Raw genomic sequence first — 23,376 nt, 5'->3', positions numbered from 1 at the left:
CACGCCTTCCCCTAACACTCAATATAGTATTGTGTATTTTTAGAATAAAGCCAGTTGGTGTGACCGCTGCAGATATGTGTGGATGCACGGGGCATTAACTAAGTTTGAACCAGCTACCTGTCTGATTTATTCTTATCCGGTACCAAATGCCCTGCACACATATTAATTTGGAATGACTGGTGAATGAGGATTTAATTGTCGTATTACGGCCCCGACAATTTTGGCGCGACCAACGGGGGGCGTGGCCAGCGATCCGAGACTCTCTGGACCCATGCCTGGATGTCTGTGGATGATACCCGTAGTGGCTGACCTCGAGGACTGATCACCCTCCTGATACGGTAAGTGGCGATCATATACACTGTATATGTCACACTTGCTAGTGTCTCAGCCGTTATTGGTTTGTCTGTGGTCTCTTTGGGTCCGGGAGGTGCATGATCGAGTGGTGAGATCAAACGTGATCCTGTGCCACGCTCTGAACCAGCAACTGAGAGACGTCGCATCCTGTGCGACCTCTGTACACCACACCTCCTTTACCGGTCATTGTACTCCGTTCAACCACCCTACCCGTGACTATTGTCTAGTAGTGAAGTGGACTGAAAAATTGAGCCAGTTGTAGATTGTGGGGCAGCTTAGAGAAAGGGATAGGAGACGCAGCCTCTGTGATATTGTGCTGACAGGTAACTAAGGCGTTCCGTGAGGGGACCACCTGTCCAGGCAGGTAACTAAGGCGTTCCGTGAGGGGACCACCTGTCTAGTTAGGTAACCTAAGACGTTCCGTGAGGGGACCACCTATATTTTTGTGGAGGGGTCTCATTAGGAGGCTGCCTCCCGACTGTTTGGGATATCGTGGCAGGATAGTCTGTAATCACTGTTGTTCAGGTTAGGGACGGAAATATTGAGCGCGAGGCTCTTTTCCTAGTACGTCGAACGTGAGGCTCCGTACTGTGGAACTCAGTGTTGAAGATTGCTGCCAGTGGCCTACTGCAGGAGGCCATAGTATCCTGGGAGCCAAGCTGCGTATCTTAAAGTAGAAGTCCGTGCCCCACAAGTTAGATGAGGATGCCGTGGAAGTCAAGACAATGGTCACGGGAGGGCAAGAGACAGTCAAGAAGCTTATCTGCGAGTTGCGCGAGGCTTAAAGAACAAAGGATGAGAATAGGTTGATGGAGGGGAGGATCAGATAATGTAGAGCCCGTGTTTGGTTATAAAATGCCTGTGAACTGTGATCTTACAGATTGTAAAATGGCCGCCGTGCCACTGATGATGAAAATGCAGTCTCAGCCAGCGCCCTGTAATGGCGGCGGAAAGAGATCTCCAGAAGTGTAGGTGTGTCCTGTTTGTGTTGTGCAGAATCCAACCTGGGTGGTGACCTGCCTTGTGTGTGTGTACGGACCGTCCTTGGGGCTCCGCCCAGACCACGGAGGATTATAGGAAAGTTTTGTAGAAATTAGGTCTGAAAACTGCTGTAATTTGTGACTGTAGAAGATACGGAGCTTTGTATCAGTGCTGTGTACTGTAGGGGAGGGGCTGAGCAGCTGCGAGATTTCTTTGTCACTACTTCTTTCTCCTTATCTGCGCTACGTGCTGGAGAAAGGGGGGTATAGAGTTGGGCTCTTGCTCTCCCTTCAGCGCTGAAGAATGCAGTGATTTTTTTCTTATCTCTGCGTTACTAGATGGGAGGGGCTGAGTGAGCCCCTGCGCTATTTGCTTGCAATTTTTCCCCTCGGCGCTGTGGGCTACGGGGGAGGGGGGGGGGGCCATGTATTGCATTCCAAAGTTTTCTCTGTCCTTGGTTTAATACACACTGAGAGATTTGTATTTGAAGCAATAAGTACTGTATGAGATTGGAAGTGAAATAGACCTGTGTCTAGTCTTCGATGAAAACTTGTAAGTAATTGAAAGATTGGTAAAAGGCACCAATATATCCTGGACTGCCGAGAAGTTCTATGGGTGTCTTATGGTAGTGTTTGAAGATCTGGGATTCCCATTGTAATAAAAAGCCCATTCATACCTTTTTGTAGTAGACCCGATATTGAGATTTCCACTCCGGATGATGCATTGCAAATAGTAAAAGGTTTTCAAAAGAATTTAGTCCAGCAGGAAAAAAAAAAAAAGGGGTTAAATCAGCAGAGCTTCTTGCTGTCTATGTAACAGACTCTAGTTTCTGCCTCCTCCCTTCGTACACGTGAGTCCAGCTTCACATTCCAATACGCCTTTAACCCCGTATGGGAATTTCATTATCTCCCCAGCCCCGCCATGCAAATTCTCAGATCAAGAGCTTGTTTTAATTAGAGTAGATGGCAGACCCAATAAATATACTCTTATAAAACCTATCCCTGTGGGACCTTTCCCTGAAGTTACTGCTCAGTTCGTAATCTTTTCTATATGTTCGGTAAATTTACTGGGGGCAGATTTATTATTACAGTTCTGCTCCAGAATATAATTCCAAGATGATGGTCAGATAGTCCTTGCGTTATATAACTCCTATGCAGATGAATATAAAGAGATGTGTATCCTACTTGCCCTTCCCACAGTTATGATGGTCCTGATAGACCCAGATTCTCCCCCAATAATGCCTGTAGAACCAGTAAAAGTGTTTCTCAAACCTGGTGCTCCTTTTCCCAAAGTCTATCAGTACCCTTTGAAACATGATCAGGAGCAGTGTCTCAAGGGGCAAATACAAATGTTATTCGATAATGGTGCCCTGATACCCTGTGTTTCCCCAGGTAACACACCCGTGTTTCCCGTTAAAAAAAAAATGGGGGGGCCAGTTATAGCCCAAGAGTGTCAGGCCTACCTTGCCGCTCATGGCCCCTTGCATCCAGGAGACGCTATGTCCACCCAAAGAGGGAATTTGCCCTGTGATATAGTGTTACACACTGCAGGCCCCGTATATGATTACAAGACACCCGAGCACTGCCGTACAGTATTGCAGACTGCCTTGCAGACAGAGCTCACCTATGCAGGACATGCTACAGGTGTGCTGATTCAGCTTCATGGAGACAGAGACCTGTTGCTTATTATAGTGGCCGCCTGGATAGGGTGGCAAGAGGAAGTCCCTCCTGTATTTGGACTGTGTTGTCTGTCCAGCTGTTGCTACACAAGTCTTCAGAGATTGTTTTGGATTACCCACTGATGGTCCATACCCCACGATGTACATAGTATCCTTAACCAGGTACAACCTAGCCACATGTCCATGGCTGGACAGCTGCGACTTCGGTGTGCTATTCTCATGCCTACTAATGTGACTTTGAAAAGGTGCACTGTCCTGAACCCCGTTACTCTTCACCTAGTTCCCCTGGATCCAAAGGGGGGAGGAGTAGGTGACATGAAGGTGACATGAAAAAGGACACTCTTTTTCTTTTTCTTTTAAGAATGGATCCAGAGGAACAAGATTAGGTTTCCAAACCACATGATTGTCTAGAATTGATGTCTCAGGAAACGGCTGGTCTCTAGTGTGCCTATTCTAATGCTGATTTTGAGCTTTTTGTAGATGGATCCCGTCACCAAGATGACCGAGGATGCTACTGTACCAGATATGCTGTGGTCTCAGAACATGAGATAATCAAGGTAGAGTCAATGCCAGCTCATATGTCTGCACAAGAAGCAGAGCAAACTAGCAGAAGGTAAGACTGTAAATATCTACACTGATTCCAGGTATGCTTTTGGCATTACACACGGTTATGGGCCTATCTGGAGAGCCAGGGCTTTCCTGACAAAAAAAAAAAAAAAATGGCCACCCCTTTAAACATGCTGAGGCAGTCCAGCAACTTATGAATGCACTACAGTTTCCCACCCAAGCAAGCATTATAAAGGTAAAGGCACATAGCAAAGGCACTGATGGACGGACAAAGGGTAACGCACTGGCAGACCAGGCTGCCAAGAAAGCAGCAAGCACTCCTGTAGCCTCTCAAGTACATCACCTAGACACCCCACCATCTCCACTTGTGTTGAAAGACATCTTAGCCCGGTTACAAAAACAGGCAAGTAAGGAGGAGAAAGATAGGTGGCAAAGGATAGGGGCTTGCTCTGATACCGTTACCGGACTATGGGGGAGGGGTGAAAAGGTCTGCCTACCACAGGTACTGTACCCAATGATGGCACAGGTTCTGCACGGGAATGTGCACCACTCGAAGACGGCCATGTGTGACACCCTACAGAAACAATGGATTGCCCCCGAGTTTTCCACCTGCGCAGAAAGGCAGGTACAGAGCTGCATGATATGTGCCACACATAATCAGAGTAGGACAGTGAAAACCCCATCCAAACACACTCCCCGGCCCCTTTAACCAATTCCAGAGACTGCAGATTGATTAAATTCAGTTACCCAGGGTAGGGACGTATGAGTATGTGTTGGTCTGCATTGATTTATTTTCAGGTTGGCCAGAAGCCTACCCAGTTGCCAAAGCTACGGCTAAGACAACGGTGAAGAAACTGATGGCTGAGATCATATGCAGGTATGGAGTTCCTGAAGTCATTGAAAGCGATCAGGGTTCCCATTTTACTGGAGAGATCATGTCAGAGGTAATGGCAGCACTGGGGGTAAGTCAAGCATTGCATACACCATCCGCAGAGCAGTGGAAGAGTGGAGGGACTAAATGGAACTCTTAAGCTTAAAATCCAGAAGGCAATGACAGAGACTGGTAAACCATGGACAGAATGCCTCCCTCTAGCTTTGTTTTCAGTAAGATATACCCCAAACAGGAAGACAGGACTGTCACCGTATGAGATTCTGTTTGGCAGGAGCCCCAATCTTGAATGTTTCTTTCCACAACAGTTGTAGCCCAAGTATCAGGACTTGACTAGCTATGTACAGGCCTTACATGGACACCTTGCCAAAGTGCATTTAACTGTCTTCAGTTCTCTTCCAGACCCAGACAAGGTTCCTGGACACCATCCCTTTGTGCCAGGAGACCTGGTGTATGTGAAAAAGTTTGTGTGCAGAGATTGTCTCCAGCCAAGATTTGAAGGACTTCACACGGTGATCTTGGTTACCCCCACTGCAGTAAAACTTGAAGGAAAGAGCACCTGGATCCATGCCTCACACTGTAAAAGAGACCGAACCAGTGTTTAGTCACAGAAGTGACTGAAGGGAAATGTTGCTGTTGTTTTTGATCCTGGAACTGAGGGCCATCCTCGCCCCTACCTCTTCGGCCCCTATTGTAAATAAGAATTCTGGTCCCACTATTCTCTGGGTAAACCTGACAGCCCTGGTAAATATCTGGCGATTTGATTTCTGTGATGTAGTCAAGTGTCCCGAGACTGAACGGGTGGTAGAGGAGATCATCCAGTTTTATATGTGCGTTACCAGAAATGACAACAATAACCGTTATTATTGGCCAGATGCTGCCTGGAATACGGGAGATGATTGGGGATATAAACCTAGCGAAGCCATGTTCTCTAAGGATGGGACGGGTAGGAGTCTTCGTGACAGAATGCATCTAACAGCCCTTCTGCAACCACTTAGGGGCTGTAAATGGGGTAAAAGTTGTCACCCCCTCCTCCTAAATCTTGAAAGCCCCCAATCTGCTGATCTGCAGACGTTCGTATTAGGAAGGCATTATAATTATGTATTTAGTGCTGGACCCTATGTGTATTTAGGCCATATACAGCTCCAGGATATTAGTTTCAGACCAACCAAAGCCCCCGTTACCAGTACACCTAAAACAGGCCCAGGTGAGCGTTTGCAAAATGTAGTTAATGAAGTGAACCCCTTCCAGGTCTCAGTTGGCAAGAGGTTTTCTCCATAGAAACACAAACAGCCCCAAGGAAAAACCTATGGTTAGAATGGGTGAGATACAATGTAAAAGTCCAGAACATCTCTGTAGGATGTATTGCTTGTGCTGCTGCGAATACACACCTATACACACATGCATTACTTTTTCCTGATGACAACACCACCGCCTGTGTCATGAATTTGTTGAAAGGTCTGAAGCCCACTGATTGTCCAGATTATGTCCTACTAATTCATGAGAAACCCAAACTAAAGGTCCCAGGAGAAGTAACCGTATTAGCTGACAATTACACCTGCTACAATTCCCAAGACACCACAGGTACACCAGTAGGGATCTTCAAGACAGGTTTCTGCAAAGGGAACAGTTCTCTAGATACTGATTTGCTAATTAAACATACACAATATATGTACACCAAAGATACCTGATGAACCTACCAGAAAGAGGAGAAGTCTCGATCAACTCCACATGAGTTATGAAGAAGATCCACTAGTATATATTGATGCCATTGGAGTGCCAAGGGGGGGGGTGCCTGACCAGTTTTGAAGCCCAGAACCAGATTTATGCCGGCATTGCTTCTATAATCCCACAGGTGCAGATTAATAAAAATGTTGAATGGATCAAATATATATATTACAGAGAACAAAGATTTGTTAATTATAGCTGTGATGCCTTTTAGGGTATAGTTGAGGATTTGGGCCCTAACACTTGTATGACCCGTGCTGCAACCCGACCTAAGAGAATTACACTGAATCCTGTCCAGACAAGATCACATGCAGTGATATAAGAAGCTGACATAGGATTGTGGTTGGCGGATAGTGGGGACATTAACTTTTAGGAGTAGGCTGACAGTAATCCTTTTGGGAAGGAGCTGTAGACCAGCATGTCATGTCGCCCCCACCACCAGAGAACCAACCACATCAGGTAGGGTAAGACAGATACAGGAGTATTATCCCTGGAGGCCTCTCGCTAGGGGAGAGTTTCTGAGGTGTCTGGATGAAGAAATCCACCTCCCTTTTCCCCATCACATGGACAGTCTCGAAGGATCTTTCTTTAAGGGAAAAACTTAGTGTTTAGGGGGGATTGTCAAGGTGAAAATATATTTCTTATATATCTTTCTGTACTTTTATACTCATACTGTGAAACAATAAGTTTTTCCTATGCTTGCAGATATAACTGTATTTAAAGATGGCCGCCAGAGCTTAGTTTCGTTTCAGGTTTTAGTGTCCGAAGGGTTAAGCCATTTCCTCAGAAACGAAACTCAGGAATGTGAAGAAAGGGAGGATTCACCAGAAGACGTCAGAACAAATCAGGAAGACTGGATGCTAGCTTAAACCCCGCCTAATGCACGCCTTCCCCTAACACTCAATATAGTATTGTGTATTTTTAGAATAAAGCCAGTTGGTGTGACCGCTGCAGATATGTGTGGATGCACGGGGCATTAACTAAGTTTGAACCAGCTACCTGTCTGATTTATTCTTATCCGGTACCAAATGCCCTGCACACATATTAATTTGGAATGACTGGTGAATGAGGATTTAATTGTCGTATTACGGCCCCGACAGTATAGCCTGGCGAGTGGCTACATCCTGAACACTGCCATACAATGAAGAGCCAGGCATGGCATAGGCAGAGTTCCCAATTTAATAGCTAAGCCTGCCCTGTTCCCTGTCCATACTTTGTAGTATGGGGGCCAGCTTTCCTAGTGAAATTCCCATGCTGGAGAGGAAATGCGGTTCTATATTGAGTAAAGGACCGGAAGACGATTTTAGGCATAAAGTATTTCACTGTGCCAACATCCAATTCTCTGACGACAAGCAAAGTCCCACACGTCTTTGATTTACTTACCAGATATTTCTTCTGTACAGCTCTATCATGACATCCAGTGACATCTTAGCTGCTATTGCGTTGTTGTCTCGGAGCATTGTATACATAAAGTTCTGTAGGGTCTAAACACACAAGTATCACATCGATTATTTCAGGGGATTCTGCCACCAACACCGTATACTATGGAGAGGATTCTTACTGTGTTCACTTTGTTGTTCTTATGCTTTGCATTTATATTTTTGATGTCTGTCACAATGTGAGTGTATAGGGTCTGTAAAAAATAAAAATTATTACAGTAATTAACAGTGGTCTCCAAAGATCTTTATTTATTTAGTGGACCAAGCCCTGATTTATTTTATGTATTATTGCTACAACATATTCCATAGTTGTACTGAACAAATTGCTGTAAGCTCGACAGAACCATGGAAAATCCAGGTGCTCTTATGTTATATGTACACTGTGATCAATTATTAGGCAGCTTGTTTTTCTCAGGCCAAAAGGAGAAGAAAAAAAGATCCAACTGACTCCGAAAAGTCTTATTCTTAGTGGCAGCTTCCTCTTGGCAGCCGCAAACACCCATGATTTCCCTTGTTCCCCAAAGAAGAGACTGAGAAAGTCAAAATTTGTTAAGTCCTACAGAGGTTTTGTTGAAAATTACTAAGAAATTGGGGTGTGATCATAGTCATCAACAGCTTTGATGCAAACAATTAACAGGCTCACAAGAAGAAAAAAAATGCACATTAACTGCCAAAGATTTGAAAATCAAATGTGAAGCAACCAGGAAGCCATTATCCTCCAGTGCAGTCATATCCCAGAACGGCAGCCTTCCTGGCGGCCCAGAAGTACAAGGTGTTCAGTGCTCAGAGACATGGCCAAGGGACGGAAAGCTGAAGCCTGACCACCACCGAGCAAGACACAGATGATGAAATGTCGAGACCTGGGCCAAGAAATATTTGATGCATTTTTTTCCAAAGATTTTACAGATTGATGAGAGGAGAGTGACTTTTTTTGCAGACCAGATGGATGGGCCCATGGCTGGATCAGTAACAGACACAGACCTTCACTTCAACTCAGACACCAGCAAAGTGATGATATGGGCTGGTGTTATTAAAGGGAAGGTGCCATCAAAAAAAAATTTTTTCCAGCAATTGAAAAATTGTAAAGAATTAATGTTTACATTTTCTTAACCCCTTCATGACCTTGGGATTTTTCGTTTTTCCGTGTTCGTTTTTCGCTCCCCTCCTTCCCAGAGCCATAACTTTTTTATTTTTCCGTCAATTTGGCCATGTGAGGGCTTATTTTTTGCGGGACGAGTTGTACTTTTGAACGACATCATTGGTTTTACCATGTCGTGTACTAGAAAACGGGAAAAAAATTCCAAGTGCAGTGAAATTCCAAAAAAAGTGCAATCCCACACTTGTTTTTTGCTTGCCTATTTTGCTAGGTTCACTAAATGCTAAAACTGACCTGCCATTATGATTCTCCAGGTCAGTACGAGTTCATAGACACCTCACATGTCTAGGTTATGTTTTACCTAAGTGGTGAAAAAAAATTCCAAACTTTGCAAAAAAAAAAAAAATTGTGCCATTTTCCGATACCCGTAGCGTCTCCATTTTTCGTGATCTGGGGTCGGGTGAGGGCTTATTTTTTGCGTGCCGAGCTGGCGTTTTTAATGATAGCATTTTGGTGCAGATACGTTCTTTTGATCGCCCGTTATTGCATTTTAATGCAATGTCGCGGCGACCAAAAAAACGTATTTCTGGCGTTTCGATTTTTTTTCTCATTACGCCATTTAGCGATCAGGTTAATGCTTTTTTTTTTATTGATAGATCGGGCGATTCTGAACGCGGCGATACCAAATATGTGTAGGTTTGATTTTTTTTTTATTGATTTATTTTGATTGGGGCGAAAGGGGGGTGATTTAAACTTTTATATTTTTTTTTTTTTTTCACATTTTTAAAAACTTTTTTTTTTCACTTTTGCCATGCTTCAATAGCCTCCATGGGAGGCTAGAAGCAGGCACAGCCCGATCGGCTCTGCTACATAACAGCGATCATCAGATCGCTGTTATGTAGGAGAATTGCAGGTGTGCTGTGAGCGCCGACCACAGGGTGGCGCTCACAGCCACCGGCAATCAGTAACCATAGAGGCCTCAAGGACCTCTATGGTTACAATGGAGGAGCATCGCCGACCCCCGATCATGTGACAGGGGTCGGCGATGCGCTCATATCCGGCCGCACGGCCGGATGCGATAGTTAAATGCCGCTGTCTGCGTTTGACAGCGGCATTTAACTAGTTAATAGGTGCGGGCAGATCGCGATTCTGCCCGCGCCTATTGCGGGCACATGTCAGCTGTTCATAACAGCTGACATGTCCCGGCTTTGATGCGGGCTCACCGCGGAGCCCTGCATCAAAGCAGGGGAGCTGACCTCGGACGTACTATCCCGTCCGAGGTCAGTAAGGGGTTAAAAAATATTTTCATTTGTTTATAATTTAGTAAAATATGAAAAATAATTTTAAAAGGTTTGGCATTTCCACTTTTAAACACTAGGGGGAGCAGCTACTGAAATTTGACAAAAACCTAGTGTACAACTAGCTCACATTACAGCACTGCAGTAATTATGGGTGGAGTCTGCTGTCGTGTGTGATGTCTCCTCTCCTCCCCTTCTGGGTGTTTGCTAAGGGATAAGAGAGGATGATATTCAGGAACCCAGTGAGCAGCCATTTTGTTGGTGACTGCAGAGTAAGGCTGCTGTCACACTATCAGTATTTGGTCAGTATTTTACCTCAGTATTTGTAAGCCAAAACCAGGAGTGGAACAATTAGAGGAAAAGTATAATAGAAACATCTGCACCACTTCTGCATATATCACCCACTCCTGGTTTTGGCTTACAAATACTGATGTAAAATACTGACCAAATACTGAATGTGTGACGGCAGCCTTATACTGACAAGTAGACAGTCACCGAGGATGGCAGGCAGCAAGGATTCTGGGAGATATGTGGTGGAGGGAGCAGGGTGACAGCAGCACAGAGTATTTCAGGAGAGCAGTGTGCTGGTCTATGGGGGGCACCCTGTTCAGTGCGCAGAGCAGCCAGGGATTGTACATAGAGCACTGTCTTTTATACACATGGATGGACCGTCTGCTCCACAGAAATCCAGGAAACATTTATGTGGATTGATGGCCTGTTCTGATCCAGACTTTGCATGCAAAGACCCCATTCCCCTCCTCAGATCCTGTCTTCTCCATCCTGTCCTGGCGATGTGTGAAAGTGAGACGTCAGGCGCAGTCCGGGGTGACGCTGGGAAGGAAATGTAGCCATATAGTAACGATAAAAATGAGACCCCTCTCTTCAGCTGCCTCACCAGCCCTGACTGCACCTAAGTGGAGGTCATGCTGCCCCCTCTATTACCCCAGACCCGCGTGCAGGTGCTCAGCCAGAACCACCATAGAATGGGTCCCCTTTCTGAAGATAATACTGCCATAGTGTTCTCACATAATACCGCCATATAGATCACACATAAAACCACCATATAATTCTCACATAATACTGCCACAGATAGATCACACATAATCCCACAATATAGTTCTCATATAATCCCGTCATATAGTTCTTATATTATTGCACCATACTGATCAAACATAATACAACCATACATATCACATATAATATGGTCATATAGATCACACATAATGCCATCATACAGGTCACACATAATAATTAGCGGCATCAAGTGTGGTCTATATGGCAGTGCTATGTTAAAAATATACATTATATGGTGGCATCATGTGTGATCTATATGGCAGTTTTATGTAATAAATATATCCAGCAATATTATGTTTGATCTATATGGCAGCATTATGTAAAAAATATATATGGCAACATTACGTACGGTCCATATTACAGTATTATGTAATAGATATATCTGGCGGCACTATGTATGACCTATATGGCAGTACTATGCAATAAATATATGTGGAGGTATAATGTGTGGTCTGTATGAGTATTATGTTATAAAATATATATGGCTGCATTATGTATGACCTATATGGCAGTATTATGTAATAAATATATATGGTGGTATATTTATTATGCAAAGGCAGGAAAGTTGTGAGCTATGCCCTTCTGTGACCCCCACAATTATTATATTTATTTAATTTTTTTTTTTGGGGGGGGGCAACTAGACCATATGCTTTGTCGCCCTATGATTTGTATGTACGCCCTTGGTGACGATCCTCACAGCTTGTCCTGAAAGACACGAGGCTTGCGGTGTCAGTGAGATTGAGGTGGGTTTCAGGGAGCACGAGATGGGTGTCGGGGAGTATGGGGTGGGTATCAGGGGGCATGGGGTGAGTGTCAGTGAGTATGGGGTGGGTGTCAGGGGGGCATGGGGTGAGTGTCAGGGAGTATGGGGTGGGTGTCAGGGGGGCATGGGGTGAGTGTCAGGGAGTATGGGGTGGGTGTCAGGGGGGCATGGGGTGAGTGTCAGGGAGTATGGGGTGGGTGTCAGGGGGGCATGGGGTGGGTGTCAGGGGGCTTAGTGTGGGTGTCAGGGCCCAGCCACAGTCTTTCCTCTTCTGCTCCCTGGATCACTAGTCTCAGACTGCTGCCACCTGCCCTCTGCAATGGAATGTATAGTAGGAAGATCAGGCAGGAGACCTGAGGAGCTGCAGGACTACGACACTTAGGAGCTCAGTCCTGGCATACTGGGACTTGTAGTGACAGCAGCTAGAGCTTGCTGAGTGTCATCACCCCCTGGGGTCTGCTTCCTTGTGCCAACCATAGCCCAAGTGTTAGAACAATATTATTGTGCCAACCATAGCCCACCTCTTTACACTGTGCAGACCTTTCACCTGATCCATAGGTGAAGCCCCCAGACTGCTGCCTGCCTGCACACTGATCTTCCTGCACCATGCACAGCAGGCAGCGAAGGGTTAACCATTACTGGCCAGCCTGGGTGCCGCCCCTTGTAACCACCCAGGGATCCCCGGCTGCAGAGAGTTGCTCTATTTTCAGAAACACGGACTCCAGGCTGCACCTACAGTCACTGTGTGAGTGTGATGAGGTGCAACACATCCAGGCTCCAGCCACAAATCAGTGCTGCACAGAGAAGCAGCAGACATAACGCTCCATATACAGGGAGACACGCTGCTGCTGGGGGATTTCTGGCCCCTGGACTGAGGGAGGAAGCTTTCAGCAAGACAGTGCAGGTCGGCAGTGATCGCAGCCTGTACTGTAATACTAATTACAGGCTGCGATCACTGCTAGCACTGCAGATACTTACCCTGGACCCTCGCTCCCAGCAGCTTTTCCCCAACATCTTCGGTCATCGCAGCCCACAGCAAACAAAATGGCCGCGATCTCCTCTCACAGCTGTGACGTAGCAGCTCAGTGGGCGTGCCCAAGTCACAGCTGTGAGGCAGGAGATGGGGTCGGAGCCCGACCGTTGGCTCCTATGTCCATGGCTGCCGTAAGTGAGGAGTGCAAGTGTCGTGCCCAGACACTTACACCCACACTAATGAAAATGGCGGCCTCCAGTGGCCAAAGTAAAAGGGAATAAATAAAAAAGTATGAAAGTAGTACATTTAGTTTTGTATTAAAAATAATTGATTATATAATCAATAATTATTAATACAAAAATTAAAATCACGGCACCCTCCCTTTAAAGATAAGCTAATTGGACCTTGTGCAGTTGAAGAAAGACTCAAAATCAACTTCCAACCCTGCTGCCAGTTTTTAGAAAACACTTTCTTCAAGCAGAGGCACAAGAAAAAGTCTGCATCTTTGCAGAAAAACATGACTTTTATGCAGAACAATGCTCCATTACAAGCATCGCAGTACTCCACTGCTTGTCTAACCAGTAAAGGCCCTAAAGAATATTGACATGGCCCCTTCCTCCGATGACCAAAACTCTGTTGGGATCTTGTGGGCCCTTGTTAAATGGGAGATTTACGGTGAAGGAAAACAGTAGACCTGTCAACAGTTTCTGGGAACCTGTTGTTGGTGCTGTCGAAAAAGTGAATTGTCAGCAGACTAAGAAACTGACAGACTCCATGGACGGAAGGCTTATGACTTATTGAGAAGAAGGTTGGCTCTATTGATCAGTGATAAAGATTTTTTGGAGACATATCAGCAATTTGTTTTTGTACAGTTTGAGTTGTTTGGTAATGTTTCTCACTTTAACCCCTTCACCCCAAAGCCTGTTTTCACCTAAGTGACACGGCCAATTTTTACAATTCTGACCACTGTCACTTTATGAGGTCATAACTCTGAAACGCTTCAACGGATCCTGGTGATTCTGAGATTGTTTTCTCGTGACATATTGTACTTTATGATAGTGGTAAAACTTCTTCGATATGACTTGCATTTATTTGTGAAAAAAATCAGAAATTTGTCGAAAATTATGAAAATTTAGCAATTTTCAAATTTTTCGCTTTTATGCCCTTAAATTAGAGAGTTATATCACATAATATAGTTAATAAACAACATTTCCCACATGTCTGCTTTACATCAGCACAATTTTGGAAACATAATTTTTTTTTGTTAGGGAGTTATAAGGGTTAAAAGTTGACCAGCGATTTCTCATTTTTGCAACAAAATTTGCAAAACCATTTTTTTTACGGACCACCTCACACTTGAAGTGACTTTGAGGGGTCTATATGACAGAAAATGTCCAAAAGTGACACCATTCTAAAAACTGCACCCCTCAAGGTACTCTAAACCACATTCAAAAAGTTTATTAACCCGTCAGGTGCTTCACAGGAATTTTTGGAATGTTTAAAAAAAATTGAACATTTAACTTTTTTTTCACAAAATTTTTACTTCAGATCCAATTTGTTTTATTTTACCAAGGGTAACAGGAGAAATTGGACCAAAAAAGTTGTTGTACAATTTGTCCTGAGTACGCCGATACCCCACATGTTGGGGTAAACCATTGATTGGGCACATGGCAGAGCTCGGAAGGGAAGGAGCGCCATTTGACTTTTCAATGCAAAATTGGCTGGAATTGAGATCGGAACCCATGTCGTGTTTGGAGAGCCCCTGACGTGCCTAAACAGTGGAAACCCCCACAAGTGACACCATTTTGGAAAGTAGACCCTCTAAGGAACTAATCTAGATGTGTGGTGAGCACTTTTAACCTCCAAGTGCTTCACAGAAGTTTATAATGTGGAGCCGTAAAAAAAATTAATATTAATTTTCACAAAAAATGATCTTTTTGCCCCAAATTTTTTATTTTCCCAAGGGTAGCAGGATAAATTGGACCCCAAAAGTTGTTGTGCAATTTGTCCTGAGTATGCTGATACTTCATATATGGGGATAAACCACTGTTTGGGCGCATGGCAGAGCTCGGAAGGAAAGGAGCGCCATTTGACTTTTCAATGCAAAATTGGCTGGAATTGAGATCGGAACCCATGTCGTGTTTGGAGAGCCCCTGACGTGCCTAAACAGTGGAAACCCCCACAAGTGACACCATTTTGGAAAGTAGACCCTCTAAGGAACTAATCTAGATGTGTGGTGAGCACTTTGAACCTCCAAGTGCTTCACAGAAGTTTATAATGTGGAGCCGTAAAAAAAATTAATATTAATTTTCACAAAAAATGATATTTTTGCCCCAAATTTTTTATTTTCCCAAGGGTAGCAGGGTAAATTGGACCCCAAAAGTTGTTGTGCAATTTGTCCTGAGTACGCTGATACTTCATATATGGGGATAAACCACTGTTTGGGCGCATGGCAGAGCTCGGAAGGGAAGGAGCGCCATTTGACTTTTCAATGCAAAATTGGCTGGAATTGAGATCGGAACCCATGTCGTGTTTGGAGAGCCCCTGACATGCCTAAACAGTGGAAACCCCCACAAGTGACACCATTTTGGAAAGTAGACCCTCTAAGGAACTAATCTAGATGTGTGGTGAGCACTTTGAACCTCCAAGTGCTTCACAGAAGTTTATAATGTAGAGCCGTAAAAAAAAATTAATATTAATTTTCACAAAAAATGATATTTTTGCCCCAAATTTTTTATTTTCCCAAGGGTAGCAGGATAAATTGGACCCCAAAAGTTGTTGTGCAATTTGTCCTGAGTACGCTGATACTTCATATATGGGGATAAACCACTGTTTGGGCGCATGGCAGAGCTCGGAAGGGAAGGAGCGCCATTTGACTTTTCAATGCAAAATTGGCTGGAATTGAGATCGGAACCCATGTCGTGTTTGGAGAGCCCCTGACGTGCCTAAACAGTGGAAACCCCCACAAGTGACACCATTTTGGAAAGAAGACCCCCTAAGGAACTAATTTAGATGTGTGGTGAGCACTTTTAACCCCCAGTTGTTTCACTAAAGTTTAGAATGTAGCGCTGTGAAAATCAAAAAATCATTTTTTCTTTCCACAAAATGATGTTTTAGCCCGTAATTTTTTTTCCCCCAAGGGTAACAGGAGAAATTGGATCACAAAAGTTATTGTCCAATTTGTCCTGAGTACGCTGATACCCCATACATTGGGGGGAACCACTGTTTGGGCGCACGGCAGAGCTCGGAAGGGAAGGAGCGCCGTTTGAAATGCAGACTTAGATGGATTGGTCTGCAGGTGTCATGTTGCATTTGCAGAGCCCCTGATGTACCTAAACAGTAGAAACCCCCCACAAGTGACCCCATATTGGAAACTAGACCCCCCACGGAACTTATCTAGATGTGTTGTGAGATCTTTGAACCCCCAAGTGCTTCACTACAGTTTATAACGCAGAGCCGCGAAAATAAAAAATATATTTTTTCCACGAAAATTATATTTTAGCCCCCATGTTTTTATTTTCCCAAGGGTAAGGCTGGTTTCACACTTGCGTTTTTTTAAAAAAACGCATGTGTGAAAAAACGCATGTAATCGCGGTAAAACACATGCGTTTTTTTAGACGCATGCGTTTTTATAGAAAAACACAAGAAAACAAGAAAAAACCAAAAAACCCTAACCCTAACCCTACCCCTACCCCTAACCTGAAATACGTGGCACTGAAATACGTGGCACTGAAATACGTTTATATATGTATATACGTATATAAGTGCCACGATATTTCAGTGGCCACGTATATAAGTGCCACGTATATAAGTGCCACGTATATAAGTGCCACGTATATAAGTGCCACGTATATAAGTGCCACGTATATAAGTGCCACGTATATAAGTGCCACGTATATAAGTGCCACGTATTTCATGTACATGCCACAATATTTAAGTGCCACGTATTTAAGTGCCACGTATTTAAGTGCCACGTATTTCACGTAAATGCCACGATATTTCAGTGCCACGTATTTCACTGAAATACCGTGGCACTTAAATACGTGGCACTGAAATATCGTGGCACTGAAATATCGTGGCACTGAAATATCGTGGCACTGAAATATCGTGGCACTGAAATAACGTGGCACTGAAATAACGTGGCACTGAAATACGTGGCACTATGACTGTCAGAAAATGTTCATTAAACGGTTAGGAATGAGTTTAGGGGTAGGGGTAGGGTTAGGGTTTGGATCCCTTTATCACCTTGATGGTGGTGGGTGACTTTTCAGTGTGTGTTCTGTTTTTTTTCTATAAAAACGCATGCGTTTTTAACGCAAACAAACGCGTTGAGATCGGGCGCCATGTCGCGTTTGGAGAGCCCCTGATGTGCCTAAACAGTGAAAACTCCCCAATTCTAACTGAAACCCTAACCCTAGTCCTAACCCTAGCGCTACTTTCACACTAGCGTTTTTTTGCATACGTCGCAATGCGTCGTTTAGGCGAAAAAACGCATCCTGCAAAGTCATCTGCAGGATGCGTTTTTTCCCCATAGACTAACATTAGCGACGTATTGACACACGTCGCAAGCGTCGTGCGACGGTTGCGTCGTGTTGTGGCGGACCGCCGGCAGCAAAAAACGTTACATGTAACTTTATTTGTGCTGACGGTCCACCATTTCCGACCGCGCATGCGCGGCTGGAACTCCGCCCCCACCTCCCCGCACCTCACAATGGGGCAGCGGATGCGTGGAAAAACAGCATCCGCTGCCCCCGTTGTGCGGCGCTTGCACAGTATGCGTCGGTATGTCGGGCCGACGCAGCGCGACGGCCCCGTACCGACGCTAGTGTGAAAGTAGCCTAACGGGAAAATGGAAATAAATATATTTTTTACAATTTTATTATTTTTCCTAACTAAGGGGGTGATGAAGGGGGATTTGATTTACTTATATAGCGTTTTTTGGGCGGATTTTTATGATTGGCAGCCGTCACACACTAAAAGACGCTTTTTATTGCAAACAATAGTTTTTGCGTTACCACATTTTGAGAGCTATAATTTTTCCATATTTTGGTCCACAGAGTCATGTGAGATCTTGTTTTTTGCGGGATGAGTTGACGTTTTTTGCTGGTACCATTTTCGGGTACATGACATTTTTTGATCGCTTTTTATTCCGATTTTTGGGAGGCGGAATGAACAAAAACCAGCAATTCCTGAAATTCTTTTAGGGGGGCGTTTATACCGTTCCGCGTTTGGTAAAAAGGATAAAGCAGTTTTATTCTTCGGGTCAGTACGATTACAGCGATACCTCATTTATGTAATTTTTTTTATGTTTTGGCGCTTTTACACAATAAAAACTATTTTATATAAAAAATAATTGTTTTTGCATCGCTTTATTCTGAGAGCTATAACTTTTTTATTTTTCTGCTGATGATGCTGTATGGCAGCTTTTTTTTTGCGGGACAAGATGACGTTTTCAGCGGTACCATGGTTATTTATATCCGTCTTTTTGATCGCGTGTTATTCCACTTTTTGTTTGGCGGTATGAGAATAAAGCGTTGTTTTTTGCCTCGTTTTTTTTTTTTTTTTTTTACGGTGTTCACTGAAGGGGTTAACTAGTGATATAGTTTTATAGGTGGGGTTGTTACGGACGCGGCGATACTAAATATGTGTACTTTTATTGTGTGGTGTTTTTTTTATTTAGATAAAGAAATGTATTTATGGGAATATATATATATATTTTTTTTTTTTCTTTATTTAGGAATTTTTTTTTTTTTTTTTTTTTTACACATGTGGAAAATTTTTTTTTTACTTTTTTACTTTGTCCCAGGAGGGGACATCACAGATCGGTGATCAGACCGTGTGCATAGCACTCGGTCTGATCACCGATGTGACAGGCACGTTCCACAGGCTTGCCGGCGCCTGCTATGAGGATTCTCAGCAGACGCCGGCAAGCAGGGTCATCTTATGACCCGGAAGGAGTCCCGCGGCCATCTTGGATCCAGGGACTCCTTCCAGGTCACCGGAGCAGCGCGATCTCATCGCGCTGCTCCGGTGGGAGAGCGCAGGGAGCCCCCGTCCCTGCGCGATCCCCCTCTATGCCGCTGTCACTATTGACAGCGGCATCAGAGGGGTTAAATGCCCGCGATCGGCGACAGCGCCGATCGTGGGCATTGCTGCGGGGTGTCAGCTGTCATATACAGCTGACACCCGCACCCGATCACCGCGGCGCTCAGCGTGAGACCGCGGTGATCGGGGCGCCGTACTAGTACTGCGGCTGGCACTAATGCAGTGCCGGCAGCGCCGTACTAGTACGGCGCATGGCACGAAGGGGTTAACAGGTGAAAATAAACAATAGAGATGGGAAAATTGACGTTTTTCCATTTAGTTGCATAATACAGCACACTAAGTTGCTCAGTAGTTCTGCACCCATAGATATTCTCCTAAGAAAGAGAAAACCTCACTTTTACTTTTTAATATATTCAGGTTTCTTAACCTTTTGGGTTGACAGACAGCACTGTAGATGTTCAATAATCACCAAAAATGCAAACTGCCTAATAATTAACCACTACACCCCACATAAGACATGTGGGGTGTAGGGGCATTTTTCTAATGTATATTTCTAGGGTATGTGCACACGGTGCAGATTCGTGTGCGGATTTTTCCGCACCGTTTTTGCAAAATCCGCAGGTAAAAGGCACTGCATTTTACCTGTGGATTTACCGTGGATTTCCTGCGGTTTTTGTGCGGATTCCACCTACGGTTTTACACCTGCGGATTCCTATTATGGAGCAGGTGTAAACCGCTGCGGAATCCACACAAAGAATTGACATGCTGCGGAATAAATGCAGTGTTTCCGCGCAGTATTTTCCACAGCAAGTGCACTATGGATTTCGTTTTCCATACGTTTACATGTTACTGTACAACACATGGAAAACTGCTGCGAATCCGCTACGGATCTGCAGCAAAGTCCGCAATGTGTGCACATAGCCTTAAAGGAACACTTTGGACAAACAAAATTATTTGTACTTGTATTTGTGGAAAAATATTTATAAAATCTCATTACCTTTCTTAGAAGTTTATCTTGGCATCTTAACAGTTCAAAGAAGAGTTCAAGAAGAACAGCCGGGCTAATTAAGTCCTTGTTTCTTAACATGATTAAAGCTTTGCATAAAGTCTGAAAGACAAGAAGCAAATGAGTCACAAGCACAACTACTTCAATTGTTAGTACCAGCAAACATACACTTATCCATTTTATTTGCTAAGACCACTTTTGACATTTTGGGTGGCTGTCTCAAACAAGTATCACTATAGCAGAAGCTCCACCTACTATGAAATAATAATTAATATTATTAATGCTAAAGCTACCTAAAAATAACTATTAGGCTGAATTCACACATCTAGGTTTCAAACGGACCACACAGAGATTCTATGTGAATGGTATCTGTGTGGTGTCAGTCTGAAGCACAGTCCAAACTTGGACATGTCACTATTTATTTTAGGGTTGGGATAAAGGGGGGCAAATCTTCAGCTCACAAAACAAAAAGCAAATGAAAGGGCACGTAATGCTGTCTGAAAAAAAAGTGCATAACACAATATGTGAATGTGGCCTAATGCAAGGAGTAGATTACCATTCTGAGATCTGGATCCATGACAGTGTGTTGTGAAGATAGGATAGATTTCAGCTGCTGTGGGAAGTCCTGAAGGTGTTCTGGATAGCAGTGAGCAGTCTGGAAAATACAGAGACATCAAGGCCACTTTCACACGGATGTAATGAAGTAATATTTTAAGATTTGTTTCAAGCAAAAAACACCCTCACCTATTTACTCAATGGTTCTGCCGAACTAAAATTAGGTCACCATAAAACCCTTTGGTGATCTGATTTTAGTACTGTAAAACCATGGGAGTTCAAGTGCTAGAACTGATCATACTCGTTATGTGATTCTAGCCTTATCAGTAGGCTGCATTCACACATCTGGGTTTTCAGTCCGTGATGCACATCTGGCCGCGGGTCTCCTGATCCAAATTAAACACTCTCATAGCTGCATATGAGGCTGTCAATTTCAGGATCGGAGACCCCTGGCCAGACCGTGCATTGCAGTTCATACTCAGACCTCAACACACAGATAATCTATCCAAACATCCTAAAAAGAAACCCCCATCAAGTCGGTCCCAAAGTAGTTTAAGATTCTTACCTGCGCCATAAACATGACCAGTGTAGCCAAATCCTTGTTAGGACGGTCTGGCTGCAGCTTGAAGACTTCAATGTTGGACTGATAGTGTTTGTACTGCTGTAAAAACTTCACAAAACATTAAAACTTTAGTATTTAACAGTATATAACACCACATGCTTTCATGGGTTAAATGCTACATTTACTAAAAAAATAAAAATAAATAAAAATACGAATAAAATCAGCCATCTCCTGACTTGAAAGATTAGATTCGGTAGCCAAATAGATGGCAATAGCCAAAAATAATGTTTTCAGAATTGCTCCCTTTAAATGTAGGAGTGTCCAAATAACCTAGAAATAAAGACTACCCTGAAGACCAGAAGTGTAAATTCACACACAGCAGATTTGTTGCGATAATTTTGAGACATAAAACCAGTTCAATTTTTTCAAATGGAAAATGAGTCTGCGACTCAAACACACATTTGTGCCAGACTTATTTACAAGTGTGAAAAAAAAAATCTATGCTGTGAAAAAACCTTGAAGAGAATTCCCATCTCCAAGATCCTATCCCAATATGGAGTAGGTATAATAGCAGCAAACAACTCCAATTAGAAATGTATAGTTCTTCTGATTCGCTATGTCCCTTTCCTCATGTGCAGGGCATTGTAGAAGCTTCGGTATCCATGGTTGCGACCAATTATATAGCGACAGTTAGCTAGTTGCTTGTGGTCGTAACTAGTGATGAGCGAATATACTCATTACTCGAGATTTCCCAAGCACGCTCGGGTGACCTCCGAGTGTTTTTTAGTGCTCGGAGATTTAGTTTTCCTTGCAGCAGCTGAATGATTTACATCTGTTAGCCAGCATAAGTACATGTGGGGATTCCTGAGCAACCAGGCAGCCCCCACATGTACTTATGCTGGCTAACAGATGTAAATCATTCAGCTGCGATGAAAACTAAATCTGCGAGCACTAAAAAATACTCGGAGGACACCGAGCGAGTAATGAGTATATTCGCTTATCACTAGTCGTAACCATTGATATCTAAACTACAGCAATACCTACACATGAGCAAAGAGAAGAGAATCTGAAGAACTGTACTACATTTGTAATTGGAGGTACTTGCTATTATTACACCTACTACATATTGGGATAGGATCACCCCTTTAAGAGTATATTTACACAGTATCTTTGCAGTTTTTGTTTCTTCAAGAGAGGAGTGCAATTCTACATTAGAATATGCGTTTGAGACTTAGCACCCTCATGTCAGTGGCTCCGTCGAGGCTTTCGCCTTAGGAAATGGGATTCAGGTGTATGCGATGATGGAGTTATTGACTGTAATGATGGAGACGTTGTCCTGGTGCGTTCTGTCGGACATCAATTTCAGCCATATCTGTGTTATCTATTATCTTTGCTGGCCCCCCTCAAATAGGTGGATACGGCCAGAACTGATATTCAACAAGGCACATAGTGACCCCATCCGCATCATTACAGCACGTATACCTGTATTCTGATACAGACCACCTGATGAGTAAAGCGTGATGTGAGCAGGGATTCCGGCCAGCTCTCCGCTGACAGCAGGGGGCTCCACTGCGCCAGGGCCCTGTTCTCCCATTGGGGACACCTGCATCTGCTCTATGTCCCTGGTATATGGCGATCAGTGCTCCGATGGAGGCGATCACACAATCCCCGTGCCCTTCTACAGCCCAGGCAGTAACCTATAGTAACAGGAGGGCTCCCTGAGTGGACTGCTGGACCTTCACCTCCTTGGCATGGGCAGATGGGCACTGAGGAAGCACACACCCCCTCCCTAGGTATGTGCAGCACTGCTGGCGATACTGACACATTCTATGGTGGAAATCCATTGCACAACCTTCCTCGGCCATTCCTTTCCCTGCTGGCACCCAGCTCTTACCTCCTCGGTGTATGAGGACGGCTCCCTCTTTATCAAGTTCTGCAGCTGCGGAAGGTTGTTCGGCAGCTTGTTATTATTTCTCCCGGACATGATGACGACTTTTCAGAAGCAGCGCTTCCTAGGTTCTCCGATTTTCCACAGCTTGCTGAGCCGTAGTCGTCAATAACCAGCACACGTGTGCTCACACTAGGAGGCCGCCATGTTGAATCGTTACGTCAGGACGGCAAGTCGAACGGGACCTAATTCTTCACTAGTGCGCAGGACACAGCGCCATCTAGTGGTGCGATCGGATATAGGCTTACAGTGATATCGCTATGTCACGAGTTATCAGTGGGACGAGTTTTGTCACTGTCTGTGTCGCATGTCTCAATGTTTTTCTTATATTCCACAGCTAGTCTCACTTATTAAACTTGAGTAATTGCAATAACAGGAATGTCAATGATTCATTATATTTAGTCTGAGACATCCATGCAG

General features: G+C 44.1%; 1 protein-coding gene across 3 annotated transcripts in view; it reads right to left on the bottom strand.

The window, feature by feature from the left end:
- The window catches only part of SDAD1 (SDA1 domain containing 1), a 120,216-nt gene extending 97,048 nt beyond the window's left edge, over nt 1-23,168 (bottom strand). The window contains exons 1-6 of one of the 3 annotated variants that reach the window (XM_077276237.1): nt 22,903-23,168; nt 21,012-21,116; nt 20,448-20,546; nt 19,883-19,993; nt 7,759-7,830; nt 7,581-7,681 (exon numbers count right to left, since the gene is read on the bottom strand). In XM_077276237.1, coding sequence (XP_077132352.1) covers nt 7,581-7,681; nt 7,759-7,830; nt 19,883-19,993; nt 20,448-20,546; nt 21,012-21,116; nt 22,903-22,992 — 578 coding nt within the window. In that variant the 5' untranslated portion in view covers nt 22,993-23,168. The other 2 variants (XM_077276244.1, XM_077276253.1) reach the window with 2 other exon arrangements.
- Between the last annotated feature and the right edge of the window lie 208 nt (nt 23,169-23,376).

Source organism: Ranitomeya variabilis, chromosome 1 (assembly GCF_051348905.1).
Source record: "Ranitomeya variabilis isolate aRanVar5 chromosome 1, aRanVar5.hap1, whole genome shotgun sequence".
In the NCBI taxonomy this organism is placed as follows: domain Eukaryota; kingdom Metazoa; phylum Chordata; class Amphibia; order Anura; family Dendrobatidae; genus Ranitomeya; species Ranitomeya variabilis.
This window is presented reverse-complemented; position numbering and strand designations above follow the sequence as displayed.